The following is a 15445-nucleotide window of genomic DNA, read 5'->3' on the forward strand; positions in this document are numbered from 1 at the left end:
ATATTGAACATTCGTACTACAGATTTTAGCACAGGATTGGTACTGTTCAGAAAAAAAAGAGTACATCAGGGGCTGCATTAGTGTTACAAAGAAATCAGACTGTTACTTTGTGAAGTGTGGGATTGAAAATTGAAACTAGCCGAGAGTGGTAATAAAGCACTTGCTGTGCAAGTGAATTGCAGAGCATGTGAAGAAAGAGAATAAATTGTGAGAGCAAAATGGTATCACAAATGCTGGTATTGTGGCCATTGGGATTCAAGAATGTTGAAAATATAAGGGTGGTTGAGTGACGAGATAGGAAAAAGAGGGAAACGATGACACAAGTGATTATTGAGTGAAGCAAGGCAGTTCGGGGGGGGGAGGGTGTGGTGGATATTGATGGAGGTGTGGGAGCGTAAACAAAGTTAATTTCCTAATTTAATTTGGCAGGAAAGGTTCTCGAGGACGGTTTGGAGACAAAATGAGAGAGGCGAGATTGAGATGGTTTGGACATGTGCACATCAGGGAAGTGGAGTATATCGGGAAAACGATGCGGAGGATGGAGCCGCCAGGCAGGAGGAGAAGAGGCAGGCCAAAGAAGAGGTTCGTGGATGCGGTGAGGGCGGACATGCGGGTGGTTGGAGTGTCAATGGAAGATTTTGAGGATAGAGCGAAATGGAGACGGTTGATCCGCTGTGGCGACCCCTAACGGGAGCAGCCGGAAGAAGAAGAAGGTTCTCGAGGACGCATTACTTGAAAGCCATTTGTATTAGTTGAGCATATTTAAACAGTCACAGTGAAATTTCATTAAAACAACATAATGCCAGTATCTTTCTCCTTTTCTTTCTGGAATTTTATTTTGTGGAAAGGTGAGCAAGTATACCATTTGATTCCTTTTATCCGCAATTCTTTGGTGACAACCATTCTATTCAGTTGAGGTTGGAAGTATATTGCGGATGGAAAACTGAAATGCATTGAATGCGTTTTTCCTTTCAAAAGGAAATTGAGGGATACAACTGCACTGCGAGTGTGTAAGGTTGCAGTGTGGGTTGTATTGAAGTTCAACACAGGCTCGTCTGTACCCACTAGAACTTTCCTGTTTCTCTGTTTTTCTCGCATTTCCTCGCATTTCCTTGCATAAATACTCCATCACCTCACCTCTCAATATGGCACTGTTCTTGCACATTGACCCTGCAAAGTAGGCTTTTTTGTGATGTAAGACGGAGCACCTGCAATTGCATCACCTCACCAATCGAACCAACACACCCTCCCGTGAACACCCCTCTTCACTCCTCCCCACCCCCCTCCCCCCCCATTGTCAATTGTCAGTGATCACCAAAACTTTGTTTATAAAAAGAGTCAAAAAGTTTATAAAAGTTTATAAAATAGTACTTAACGTTCGTTGCCCTGATTTTCCTTGCAAGGCATATGTAAGTGATATGATGTGCATTTGATCATATGCAACTGATCTCATTGATGAGGATGAATGTAAGAATGAATGAATGTTTTTTTTTTTTAATGGCAGAAGGATTATAGCAAGGCTATTCTGCCAACATCATCTTGGTGGCAAGCATTCTGGATGTGGGGCCAGTAAAATATGTGTTAATCAGAGCTAGTGTCATTCCACCCAATGATGGCAATGTTCCCATTTTACCACTTATTAATTATGGCCTTAGGAAAATCTGACAAAACTTCACTGACATTTTCAGATCATGCTTGCAAATTACTTGAAAGTTAGAAGTTCATTTGTCAAACGAAATGGCAAGTACGTAATGTTTAAACGCCTTTAGTTTATGCTCTAGTGTGTGTGTGTGTGTGTGTGTGTGTATGTGTGTGTGTATGTGTGTGTGTGTGTATATGTGTGTGTGTGTATGTGTGTGTGTGTGTGTGTGTGTGTGTGTGTGTGTGTGTGTGTGTGTGTGTGTGTGTGTGTGTGTGTGTGTGTGTGTGTGTGTGTGTGTGTGTACAGTATGTATGTGTCTATGTGTGTATGTGTATGTGTATATATATATATATATATATATATATATATATATATATATAGCTCTGGAAAAAAAAATAAGAGAACACTCCAAATAAATTTTAATCAGCATCTCTACATGTATGGCAGCCATTCCATTCCAGTGTCTGTTGAATTCCAACACAGGCACATCTCATTCTACTTAGTGAGTTACTGACTAGGTGATCACCTAAACCAAATCTTATTTAACAAGGAAAAGTATAAAAACCACTGCTGTGGTCATCACTATCCTCTTGTAATAGGACCAGCTGGTTGGCAAAAACAGTGCTCGTATTACCTCAAAAGTAATTGGAATCAAAAAAATAACTATTGACCATGCCAAAAGAGTTGAAAAGAAAAGTTTTGAGTGAGGAAAAGAAGGGTTCAATTCTGGCTTTACTGGCAGAGGGATACAGTGAGCGTCACGTCGCTTCCATCCTTAAAATTTCAAAGACGGCGGTTCATAAGAACAAGGTCAAGCAGCAGACATTCGGGACAACAAAGCCACAGACTGGCAGAGGGCGAAAATGACTTTCCACTGATCGGGATGACCGCCAACTCATTCGAATGTCACTCAACAACCTTAGGATGACATCAAGTGACCTACAAAAAGAATGGCAAACGGCAGCTGGGGTGAAGTGCACGGCGAGGACGGTTCAAAACAGGCTCCGAGGGGCAGGGCTGAAGTCGTGCAAAGCTCGAAAAAAGCCCTTCATCAATGAAAAGCAAAGAAGAGTCAGGCTGAGGTTTGCTAAAGACCATAAGGATTGGACTGTAGAGGACTGGAGTAAGGTCATCTTCTCTGATGAGTCCAATTTTCAGCTTTGCCCAACACCTGGTTGTCTAATGGTTAGACGGAGACCTGTAGAGGCCTACAAACCACAGTGTCTCGCACCCACTGTGAAATTTGGTGGAGGATCGGTGATGATCTGGGGGTGCTTCAGCAAGGCTGGAATCGGGCAGATTTGTCTTTGTGAAGGACTCGTGAATCAAGCCACGTACAAGGTTGTCCTGGAAGAACACTTGCTTCCTTCTGCTCTGACAATGTTCCCCAACTCTGAGGATTGGTTTTTCCAGCAGGACAATGCTCCATGCCACACAGCCAGGTCAATCAAGGTGTGGATGGAGGATCATCAGATCAAGACCCTGTCTTGGCCAGCCAAATCTCCAGACCTGAACCCCATTGAAAACCTCTGGAATGTGATCAAGAGGAAGATCGATGGTCACAAGATATCAAACAAAGCCGAGCTGCTTGAATTTTTTGTGCCAGGAATGGCATAAAGTCATCCAACAGCAATGTGAAAGACTCGTGGAGAGCATGCCAAGACGCATGAAAGCTGTGATTGAAAATCGGGGTTATTCCACAAAATATTGATGTCTGAACTCTTCCTAAGTTAAAACATTAGTATTGTGTTGTTTAAAAATGAAGATGAACTTGTTTTGTTTGTATTATTTGAGGTCTGAAAACACTGAATATTTGTTGTTATGTTGACCAGTTGTCATTTTCTGCAAATAAATGCTCTAAATGCAATATTTTTATTTGGAATTTGGGAGAAATGTTGTCAGTAGTTTATAAAATAAAACAAAAATGCTCATTTTACTCAAACACATACCTATAAATAGTAAAACCAGAAAAACTGATAATTTTGCAGTGGTCTCTTAATTTTTTTCCAGAGCTGTATATATACAGTGCTCAGCATAAATGAGTACACCCTGACAGATTTGTCAGAAAACCTTTCGTTTCCTTTCAGAATCCACATTTTCTATGGGATACTATACTACAAAATACTTCCACAAATGTGGACCATTGATTGCAAACAACATTTATTAATTTGCACACCCAAAAAAGGAATTTTCCTAACAAATTCATTTAAGACCATGTTGCAAAAATGAGTACACCCCAATGAAAGTCTTAGGAGCAAAGCTAAATTTTAGACTACAAAATTCTAATTCACAATAATTCAACCACAGGTGAGTCTAATTATTCATTAAACAAGTGTCCAGCAGACAGTTGACTAAAAAAGGGTGTTACTTAACAAAGAAAACCCCTTCGCATTTCATGCTGTCAGCAATGGCACCACATGGAAGAGAAATGTCACAAGACCTGAGAAAGAAAATAATTTCTTTACACAAGGAAGGTGAAGGCTACAAGAAGATCAGCAAAGCTTTACTCATCAGTCAGAATACGGTAGCAAAAGTGATACAAAAATTTAACAAATATGGAACTGCAACCATCTCACAGAGGCGTACAGGCCGTCCACGGAAGTTAACACCTCGACAGGAGCGTCTTCTGATGAGAAGGGCTGAAGAAAATCGCTGAGCAAGTTCTCTGCACTTCGCTAAAGAAGTAGAAAGTCAAACTGGGGTGACTGTTTCCCGTGACACAATACGGCGTACACTGCAGAGGAATGGCATGCATGGGTGTCGGAAATGAAGGAAGCCTCTCCTAAAGCCCATGCACAAATTAGCCCGCCTCGGATTTGCCAGGGCCCATGCTAAAAAAAACATTTATCTTGGTCTCATCACTCCAGAGTATAGAGTCTCAGTAGGCTTCATCTTTTTTAGCAAAGGTACCAATTTTCTTCATCTTCTACCAATTTTGTATTGGTAGAAGCCCATGACATTGGAACCCACAATATTTGAGGATTTACTGTGCATATATTGTTGCCGACTCGGGGTTCGAGGCTCGCCACAAGGGGTTGCACTTGGATTCCTTTCGAACACCCGGTCCTGAAGCTGCACAGATAACTCTGCACAGCAGCAGGTTGCAAAGGCCTCGGTCACATTTGGCTCGGCGGCCGTGGGGTCTCCAAAATCTACGGCCACTAGCAATTATACGGCGGCCGCAGTATTTTTACAGTCACACAATGTAGCAGTCACATATGTTTTATTTTTCGGGGAGCCACACGGCGTATTTATAAATTGTGGAGACCGAAAACGTGGGGTTGCCGTACAGTCTTTGATTTGATGTCTCACAGTGACCTTTGGCCGTTCCTGCGGTGGCCATAGAATTTTCAAGGCAGATGCAAGGCGACCGCAGGGAGACCGCAGAGGGGGCCCTAAGGCGAACGTGCGGCCAGACGGACGGTAACGAGTGGGTTCTTTTTTTTTTCTTTTTTTTTTTAAGCAGTTTTTTTTTTTCGGCTTGTCGAATTGCTACGGCAAATGTAGAAATGAAAAAAGTTATAACTCCGCGTTATAATTCCACGGCGACCTTACGGCCTGTAAAATATAGCCATACGGCATGGGGCCACCCTGAGGCCACCTCAGAAACTGCGGCCACCGCACGTTTGTCAATTCAGAGGGCGTACGGCCGCGTATCCTCGCCGTAGAGCAAATGTGACTTAGGCCTAAGCAATCATGAATGCCAATTGGCACTGCCAATCTTGGCAGTTACACGACTTTACATGATATCTTACCTGTGGACGGCCGAGTGAATTGGGGGTGTCGTGCCTTCAGCGCACACTCGGATTTCTGCCGAGCGGTATAGTGAGTGTGCGCTGGCTAACAAGGGAAAAGGAACGGGGTAGAACTTCCCATTTAAACTGATGTGTGGACCATGCTGGATCAATAATGGAAAAGACAAAACTATGTCATTTATAACACAAGTAATTTATTATAAGTGAGGGTGAGGAAAGGTCATGTGTCGCAAAGCGGTTTTATTCACAAGTGTACGGCAGGGAAAGCAAGGATTCATGGGTGTGGCAAAATAAATGCAATTATGTACAAAAATAAAACATTGTGCAGAGCTAACCCTATATAAAAAAAAAACTTCGACAATCTTAACTTATATTAACATTACAGGCATGTGCCATCAGACACACACCTGAGGAAATTAGAGATAGCCCAGAAAGAGGAGAATCAGTTGAGGTGTAAGTGACCTTGTTGTACCTGGTGCGGTTGACAAACCTACGCAACCCAATTGCTTAGGAGGGGAGAGAACTGGGGTGTCTACGGTGCGTGAATGTAGAGGTGCAAATGCAGTGTATTGAGGTGCAGAGGAAGGTGTGAAGATGTGGGTCAGTGGGGAGTTGGAGAAACAGAAAAGAAAAGAACATGTGAGAGCATATACTTAACATGAGCGTATGAGATAATCTGTAAATGTAATGAGTATTGGCTTTGGAACGCAGCCGAGCGCTGATGAACTGGAGAAGACTTGGTCATGCCTTTGACCACTTGCTCCACCCTGCTTGGTCGCTTCTGCTGTTCCCTTGGCTCAGCAATTGCAGTGGTGCTTCTGTCTGGTTGGTGTCTCGCCAGTGTCTGATCGAGATGAAGGGCAAAGATAAGAGAAGAAAAGAACCTGATCTGCTCTCTGCCACTACTTTTATAGAGCCTGGGCAAAGGAGGGGCCAAAGAGCGGATCAAGAGGCTCTGTAGGCGTTTCTGAGCTCTTTCATTAGTGCATCGATGACACCCCGAGCCGTAGCCACGTCCCAGCCAGACTGTAGAGCCGGAAATGCCCTCAGTTGCCCCCCCCCCCCTTACATGGGGTGTGGCTTTTTGGGAGCACTGTTGAAGAAGTCATTTCCTCTCGTTTGAGTTTGAACTATTTATTAATATATGCATGATCATGGAGGAACGAGGCAATGAAGCAACACAATAGCAAGCAACATGCTTCATCCTCTTTCCTGATGTTACATGGATCTGAGTCTTACTTGTCCTCAACAGAATGGAAAGGGCTGTGATTTGGGGAGATATCTGATGACACTCAAGAGATAAGATACTGCAGTGGCCAGCTTTGAAAGGGATGGGGTTGTTGGACACTTGAGGCCTTCTCACAGTGGTTATTCAAAGGTCAACTTAAACAGAATGGCTGGAAAACAATTTTATGACCAAAAGGATCATAAGGGTTCAAAAGCAGACATATGGACATTACCTTAGCAGGTATTCCATTGACACCAGACTCCAGCTTCAAAGGGTGCAACGGGATGATCAGGCACCAGCATAGAATTATTTAATGTATGAGGATCCCTTAATATTTGAGGATATATATTTTAATAAGCTAAACAGAATATAGAACATTATATTCTACTGTATAAAGATTATTTATAAAGACAATTTGGAAGGCCAGTCTGCTTGGGAAAAGAGATTCTGATGTTTAATCACAGTCTGGTAATCTTCCAATCCGGTAAAGAAATATAAGGCCGTTTAATAGGCAAACGGACACGTATATTGAAAACAGATACGTACTCAAAAAGCAGATAAATGTAATTGTCATGTTGTATTTGAATCAGACATTGCCCATTAAAGGGTTTCATCAATACATTGTTATATGTGCTAAAATAAATCCCTTTCCTTCCCAGGTGGAATTATCAATCAAGCTTAATTGTGCCACATTTTCTTTTCCCATCACACTGAAAGACCATTAAGCTGGCGAAAGATAAATTTTCCTCCACAGTGCCCTCTGACCACGAACGTGCGCGAGGCTCCGTATGAATGCTGTTATTTAGCGGAGCTCCAGAGCTATCCAGACGTCGTCGAATGAGTCCGACGGCGTATTTACGCTTCGAGTTATGCGCCAAAGTGTTCTGGCTTACCAGCACCCGCTATGTTCCCTGTTCCCTGGCATCCCCAATGACTGTCGTGAGCATCCAGGGAGCTGATGGCAGTTGCGGCGGTCATCGTGAGGATGTTGGAGAAGCGGATATGGGGGAAGCTCTGTGGTATCTGCAGTGAGGATGTTGGAGCGTTGGTAGCGGTTGTGGTGAAGAGGTTGAAGCGTTTTTTTTTTGTTTTTTTTTTTATGTATGCCATGTTGAGGCTCATGTAAGAGCTAACACACCGAACATATAACAAGGCAGGAGACAAGAGGGGTGGGAGATGGAAGCACAAAATAGTGGGAAACAAAGACAATAGGATATCTGTGGAAGGGAAAGAGATGGAGCAGGGTAAACAAGATGGACAATACAGGGACTTTCAGGAATGAAAACAGGGATTTTGAAAGAGGTAGGTTTGGAGTGGATTAACGGGGGTAGTAAAGATCAAGATTTTGTATGGAGGAAAATGTGAGATGGTGGTCAACAGCTGATTTGAAGAGATGGAGGAAGGAGTGGGATTGAAGAGAGTGTGGGAGTTTGTTCCAGAGGTGGGAAAAAAGAGAAATGAAAGAGTAAAGGTGAGCAGTGATTTGTGATTTTGGTAGTTTCACCAGAAAGGGGTTTTTGGCGGATCTTGAGCACCCTGTGGAAATATAGGGGGGACTGAGCACAGACAGGGTGGGCGGTCGAGGGGGGGCAAGGCTGGAGAGGAGACTGCAGAAGACAGAGAGACAACTGACCTGCCTCCAGAGAGACAGAGACCCAAAGACTCAGCTTCATCGTAGGAGATACCAATTATCCTAAAAGCCTTGGTCTCCACAGCGTGGATTCAAGCAAGGTGTCAGGCTCGAGCACCACTCCAGAGGGGAAAGCAATCCTCCATCAGACTGCAGATCAAAGCTTTGTAAGTGGTTCGAAGCTCAGGTGTGCCAAAAAAGGACTTTACGCGATGCAGGATGCCAAGTCGGCGACTGGCTTTGAAGGCCAGTTTGGAGATGTGGCTTTCCCAGGAAATATCGTGGCACAAAGTGAGGCCCAAAAGCTTGAATGAAAGGACTTCGTCAATGGGATTGTTGAGAAAGTAGATGGGGGTTGGGCCTGACCAATTGTCAGGTCAGGCCAGATCAGATCTGTGACTTGCGACAGGTATCATGTAAACCTGTACTAACCTGTTCCATGGTCGGGTTGTCGGCGACTAAACTGTCTCCCCCACCATGCTTCCTGGTAAGGAGAGTGTTTGGATATGGACACCCAGCAGGATTAAAAACAAAACCTGTCAAAGGGCGGAGGAGCTCCTTGTGAGCCAACGGCCATCCATATCTCGTGCCATACTGTGTCTGCGGATGTCCTCCTGCAGTTGGGTTACCTCTTCAGGAGGTTGGTGGCAGGATTTGCACTTAAGCCACACTAAAACCCTTCATTCTGCAAAACATTCTAGAAGCATTAAAAAAAATCTGAAAACCCACTCCGTGGGAGTACCTCCTATGCAGCTTCCCTTCGTAGGGCAGCTCGCCGGATGGCGGGATTGGGGCAAAGCCTTTGGGACCCCCAGCCTTTGGGAGGAGGGAAACCACGGGGTAACATTCCCGGGTCAGATTGCAGGAGAGTGTGTCGAGGTGGTGCTGAGGTATCGTCTACCAGATGGCAGTCTCCTTGGGTTAACCTGAGGCGGTCCCTTCGGGTGGGTGCCTGAAATGTCCTATTCCAAAGAGAGGATGATCACCTGTCTCTGTTATCATGTGAGCTCAAGCATTTGAACATCGGTATTGCAGCTCTCTCTGATGTTCGGAGACCAGATTGCAGCGAGATCATGGCAGGTTGTTACACCTACTATTGGTCTGCGGTTCACCGCAGCCTGTGTTTCCACAAACGAAGGTGGACCACAGTTGATTGGAGAGTCATCTTTGTTGGTTACCATGCCCAAGGAGTTGCTGTCGCTGTGTCCAATAAGCTGACTCCAATGATATTTCAGGTCACACCGGTCAACGACCATATTATGAGACGAAGGATTCGTTACTCCTTGGGTGTCATTCCCCTGGTCTCTGTTTATGCTTCGACTGAAGTGAGTGAGCTCACCATGAAGGATGCATTCCATGCAACGCTCGAGTCTGTGGTTGATCAGCATCTCAAGGAGATGGGGATGGGCCAGGCATCTGCCTGGGGGATGGCCAGACGGAGGCCCCTGGAGTACTGGCGGAAAGTTGACGCAGTGACGCGCTGTTCTGGCGCATGCTCCCATACCTGACCTGACCTTTTCATGTGTAGTGTAAGCTGTGTGGCCATTTGAGGTAAGGGAGGGGATGGAGGGGGAACATACACCAGAAACAGACTTGACTCGATGCCACCTGGATTTGGAGGAGGAATACAGGTTTGAGAGTTCAGACTTGACATTAGAAAGATGTTGTTTTCTGAGTCTCCTGAGGGTAGACACATGTGTTCGGAGCATTGTGGAAGGAACTGAGATTGCCTTCAGTTGGATTAGCTGTCCATGAGGCGAAGGCAAGTTGTTTCAGGACAACTGCCTCGTCACATGCTTCAGTGAACCAAGGGCGAGAGGAAGGGCAGGACATCTGAAGACGAGAGGGGATAATTCTGTGCATGAGGGAGAGAGAGCAAGTTTCTATGAAAATTCTCAGGATGAGTTGTCAGAGAAAATACAAATGGGAGACCAGTCTCGAAGTTTGACGGCTGTTTGAAGACCCTGCCAGTCAACCTGAGTTTGTGGTAATTGTGGCAAGGAGGTCGAGTGTAGGTTATTGTGGGGATTTTAGCAGGAGTTATGTTAATTATGGTGAGGATTGTAGCGTCATAGTGAGGGTCTGAGTTGAGGCGCCGGTTGGTTAATGTTGTGCCATGAGAATGGGAAACGGCGCACGTCTTCAAATGAGGATGCGGTGGTATTTGTTACTCCTGCAGCTTCTTCGGCAGCATCTCTTGTCTGGCATGTATGCATGGCTGGGTTTGTGTGTCAAAAACAATGGATAGAATAAGAAAGATTGAGGAATTGAAGGTCTAACTGAAAGCTCAACGCAACGCATCTTGTCCCAGTTACCCACTCGACGTATGGAAGGGCTAAATGAATGAATACTAATGAAATAACTGTTTCGTGATCGCTATATGTTGGATGATAATACCTTGGGGGAGCGCCGATCTCACAGAACCACAACAATGTATACATATTGGAGAGACAACATCCACGTCACACATTAACCCTTCTGTGGTTAAATAAATACTATACGGTTCTGGAAGCAGCCAGAAACAATGGACTTGTCTGTAAAATTGAGAATTAAATTCTCTTCCCGGTATTGGCTGCGGTGCAATCCTATGAAGATGTAGGGGGCTGTAGCTCTGCTGAGCTCATGCCTTATAGTTGGAGCCTCTGCAACTGTTTAGCCAGAAGAGGTTTTTAAAAATGTAATTTGTCCCTGGCTTCTCGCAGAACTGTTTTGTGTACTCAAGACAGGTTATTGTGTGGCATTTCCTGTTGGTCTGGATGCATGCAGCAAAAGTGGTGTGACACTAGCTTCCTGGTACCCACAATAGTAATTGTGTGTGTGTGTGTGTGTGTGTGTGTGTGTGTGTGTGTGTGTGTGTGTGTGTGTGTGTGTGTGTGTGTGTGTGTGTGTGTGTGTGTGTGTACGCACACGGTTGATCAAAGAAGATAAGTGCACGATAATTGGGATGGCACATTGTGTCCACACGAGAGTGTTGCATTGCATCATGAGTTGATTAAGTGGGACATAAAATCCAGAGGCAGCAAAAATCAATAAGCACTTTGCTGTGAGGTTTTTTTGAGAAGAACCAAATTTAGCAGAGACAGAAAGATTGCCTGGAAATTGAGCACTGATCCCAGCAAAAGAATATTCAGATTATTTCACCTGAAATATGTTATTTGAACCTGATGTCATCATGTATGTTTGTGTTGTCGGTATGCATCTTTGTGCCCTAAATACTGTTACCACCCTTCTCCCTCCCTCCCTCCTCTCTTCACCCCTCACTATGTTTCAAACACAACTAATACACATACATGTTGGCTCGAAGTTAACTGTTCACCATTTCCTTTTTGTAACCCTTCCATGCACCTGCAGCTCCCACCACATGCCCCGCTGCCTTCACCCCCCACTGCGTGCTCCGATACCTCCAACCCCACCGCGTGCCCTGTTGCCTCCACCTGCCACTGTGTGCCCTGCTTCCTCTGCTCCCCCCACCCCACGTTTTCCGATGCCTCCGCCCCCACCACATGCCCCAATGCCTTCGTTCACCACTGTATGCTCCAATGCCTCCGCCCCCACTGTGTGCCCCGCTGCCTACGCCCCCCCCCACCGTGTGCCCCACTGTCTCTGCCTCCCACCCTGTTGCCCCCTCTCTCCACCCATCACCATATTCCCCGTTGCTGCCACCCCTACTGTGTGCCCCGCTGCAACCTCTATACTTGTCACTTAACTCTGGACATGCTGCTCTTTCACCGTTGGTTTTTGGCCTTAAATCTCAAACTTTACGTCAGGACAGTCTTCATAGACATATCTCAGGCATTCAACAAACGTTGGCCTCTTGCTTTGCTTGCAATCTCTCTGCCTGTGTTGCACAAGGCCACCTTAATTCCTGTATTTCTGATTTCCTCCATTCAGACAAAGTGTTACTCTGAACGGAAGTCTTTCCTCTCCTTTACCATTCCAGGTCAGAGTGCCTGAAGGCAGTCTTGGGACCCATTTTACTTCCTTATCTACATAAACAACCTCGACCATGCTTTGGAAAAACTTTCTCTTTTTGCAGATGACTACACATGGTGTTGTATCGTACTCCCATCCTAGTGATTGGCAGACAGCATGCTGTATCACCGGCTGCTCTGGAATTGATTAGATGCTGCTTTGATAACTTGAACATTTTGTTCAATTTTGGAAAATTTCACCCTCATCCTGTTGCTCCAGAAGGATCAAACAAACCCACCTATCCACACTGCCTTCAGAAAGTATTCACACCCCTCGACTTTTGTCACATGTTGTGTTACAGCCTGAATTTAAAATGGGTTAACTTTAAAAGTTTTTTTTTCACCGATTTACACACAATACCCCATAATGACAGTGAAAACATGTTTTTAGAAATTTTTACAAATCAAGTATAAATGAAAATCTGAAATATCTAATTTACATACAAGTATTCAGCCCCCTGAGTCAATACTTTGTAGAAGCATCTTTGGCAGCGATTACAACTTTGAGTCTTCTTGGGTATGTCTGAATCAGCTTTGCACATCTGGATTTGGGAATTTTCTCCCATTCTTCCTTGCAGATTTGCTCAAACTCTCAAGTTGGATGGAGAGTGTCGGTGAAAATCAATCTTCAAGTCTTTCCACAGATTCTCAATGGGATTCATATCTAGACTTTGACTGGGCCACTCAAGGACTTTCACATTCTTGTTCTGAAGCCATTCCAGTGTTGCTTTGGCTGTATGCTTGGGGTCATTGTCGTGATGGAATGTAAATCTTTGCCGCAGTCGAAGGTCTTTTGCACTCTGAAGCAGGTTCTCCTCAAGGATTTGCCTGTATTTAGCTCCATTCATTGTTCTCTCTATCATTACAGGTCTCCCAGTCCCTGCCACTGAAAAGTATCCTCAAAGCATGATGGTGCCACAAACATGCTTCATGGTCGGGATGGTGTTAAATGGGTAATGAGCTGTGCTCAGTTTCCACCAGATGTAGCACTTTGCATTCAGACCAAAGAGTTCAATTTTCATCTCATCAGACCACATAATATTTTGTCTCATGCTCTCAGATTCTTTCACGTGCCTTTTTGCAAACTCCTGGCATGCTGTCATGTGTCTCTTTCTCAGGAGTGGATTCCATCTGGCCATTCTCCCATATAGCCAAAATTTGTGAAGTGCTGCAGAGATTGTTGTCATTCCAACAGGATCTCCCATCTCAACCAAGGAACTCTGTAGTTCTGTCAGAGTGGTCATTGGGTTCTTGGTCACCTCCCTGATCAAGGCCTTTCATGCCTGGTTGATCAGTTTGGTTGGACGGCCAGCTCTAGGAAGTCTGGGTCGTTCCATATTCTTTCCATTTCCTAATGATGGAGCTCACTGTGCGCTTGGGATCTTTCCATACCGAGAAATTGTTTTATACCCTTCCCCAGATCCATGCCTCTTCACAATTCTATCTCGGAGTTCTACGGACAGATCCTTTGACTTGATGGTGGAGTTTCTGCTCTGATATGCACTGTCAACTGCGGGACCTTATATTTTATAAGGAGTATTTCCTTCTAATTCATGTCTACTCAATTGAATTGGCCACAGGTGGACTCCAATCATGTTGTGGAGACATCTCAAGGACGATCAAAGGAAATTGGATGCACCTGAGCTCAATTTGGAGTGTCTTAGCAAAGAAGTTGAATACTTATTGACTCAAGCCAATTCAGCTTTTCATTTTTCATTGATTTGTAAAAAATAAAAATTTTAATACCACTCTCACAAAGTTTCGTCCAAATCCGTTTTTATCTTTTTGAGATATCTATCTGTACATCGTTTTTGGCTCTTTCTCTCAATGGTGAAGAATCGCTTCAAAAAATTCTCGGATCTGTCCTGTATTGGCAGAGAGCGTTGTGGGGGCGTGGAGGCGTTGTGATGGAAGTCATGTGTCTGCAATGCATATAGCTGTGCGCGCCCGCTCGGGACTTGTAGCACCAGTTAGCAGCATGTGGTATCATTAGCAGTGTCTTGTAGGTCGTGTGCCTGTAGAGTGCATCGAGTGCGTATTAAAGCGGAGTTACGGGCATCCTACGCCTACCCTCCCGCTCGAGACAATAAAGCGGAGTTGTGTTACCCTCCGGCTCGTGTCTGCCTGTTCGCACCTCTCCCACGACACTACAGTTTGGCGACGAGGCTGTTTCGGATCGACATGTGCAGAGTGCCTGTTTTCCTCGGTATTGACTTTGAGTCGTTGCCAGAGCAATTAGATTGTCGGACTCACGGAGCGCCGGGAAAATCATCGCAGCTCGCACGGTATGACTTCGATCACCTGGCGATGAGCCCAGGGAAGCGCATCACGAGTTTCGCCGCACGGGTGAGACATCTCGCCGTCGCCTGCTAATTCACGTCGAGTGGACAGCAGGCCAGGCTCGAAGATGGTTGAAGGTCGGGGCACGGCGCACGGACGAGTGCCCATCTTCGTCGGGGACGACTTCGAATTGTTTTCAGAACAATTGGGGTGCTATTTCCACGCGAATGATGTAGACGACGAGAGCAAGCGCAAATCGATCTTGCTCGCCTCGCTATCAACGGAACATTATCGACTGCTGAGTGATTTGGTGGCGCCGGACAAGCCCAGTGACGACGGGCTGTCGTTTTAGGACGTGGTAGAGAAGATGAAAGCCCACATGGCGCCGGAGAAGTCATTGCAGCTGGCTCGATACCAGTTCGATCACCTCGCGAAGGGTGCGGAGGAGCGCGTCGCCGATTTCGTGGCGCGAGTGAAGCATTCATCCGTGGCCTGCAAATTCACGGTGGGGGAGCGTCCAGCGCGACTCAGGGATCGCTTTATTTATGGGTTGCAAGATGCGAAAATGGTGTCGCCGGTTCTGCGGATGCGAGGTGTCGACGTTGCAATCCACTCGGCGGTCGAGACTGCTTCAGCTGTCGAGCAGACTCTTGGAGATGTCCGAGCCATCGCCGGCCAGTGCGTGACAGGTGATCCCAGCTGGGGCATGTTGGGTGACCCCGGGGTCCACGCGATGACCCAGGTGCCCCAGGCCACTTGCACGCCTTTCGGTGCGGGCCGGGGCCGGACGCCGCAGCGCGGCCGCGCGGGCAGCAAGATGAACACACAGGGGTGCTGGGGGTGTGGAGGACAGCACCTGTGGCGGGTGTGCCCGTATAAAAACACCGTGTGTTTGCATTGTCGCAAGGTGGGACATCTGAAGCGTGTGTGTCGAATGGT

At 45.8% G+C, this 15445-nt stretch overlaps 1 protein-coding gene across 9 annotated transcripts in view; it reads left to right on the forward strand.

Moving 5' to 3' along the window:
• Window positions 1-15445, forward strand: part of TRAPPC11 (trafficking protein particle complex subunit 11) — a 204981-nt gene that overhangs the window by 159451 nt on the left and 30085 nt on the right. The window contains exon 25 of one of the 9 annotated variants that reach the window (XM_085881175.1): window positions 430-797. The exons of 7 other annotated variants lie outside the window; for them this stretch is intronic. In XM_085881175.1, the coding sequence (XP_085737301.1) occupies window positions 430-642 (213 nt within the window). In that variant the 3' untranslated portion in view covers window positions 643-797. Of the gene's footprint in view, window positions 1-429; window positions 798-15445 lie in introns of those variants that run through there. One more of the 9 variants, XM_085881177.1, reaches the window with a different exon arrangement.

This window comes from Eptatretus burgeri, chromosome 5 (genome assembly GCF_056783735.1).
Source record: "Eptatretus burgeri isolate ZD-2024b chromosome 5, Ebu_testis_v1, whole genome shotgun sequence".
NCBI classification, from domain to species: domain Eukaryota; kingdom Metazoa; phylum Chordata; class Myxini; order Myxiniformes; family Myxinidae; genus Eptatretus; species Eptatretus burgeri.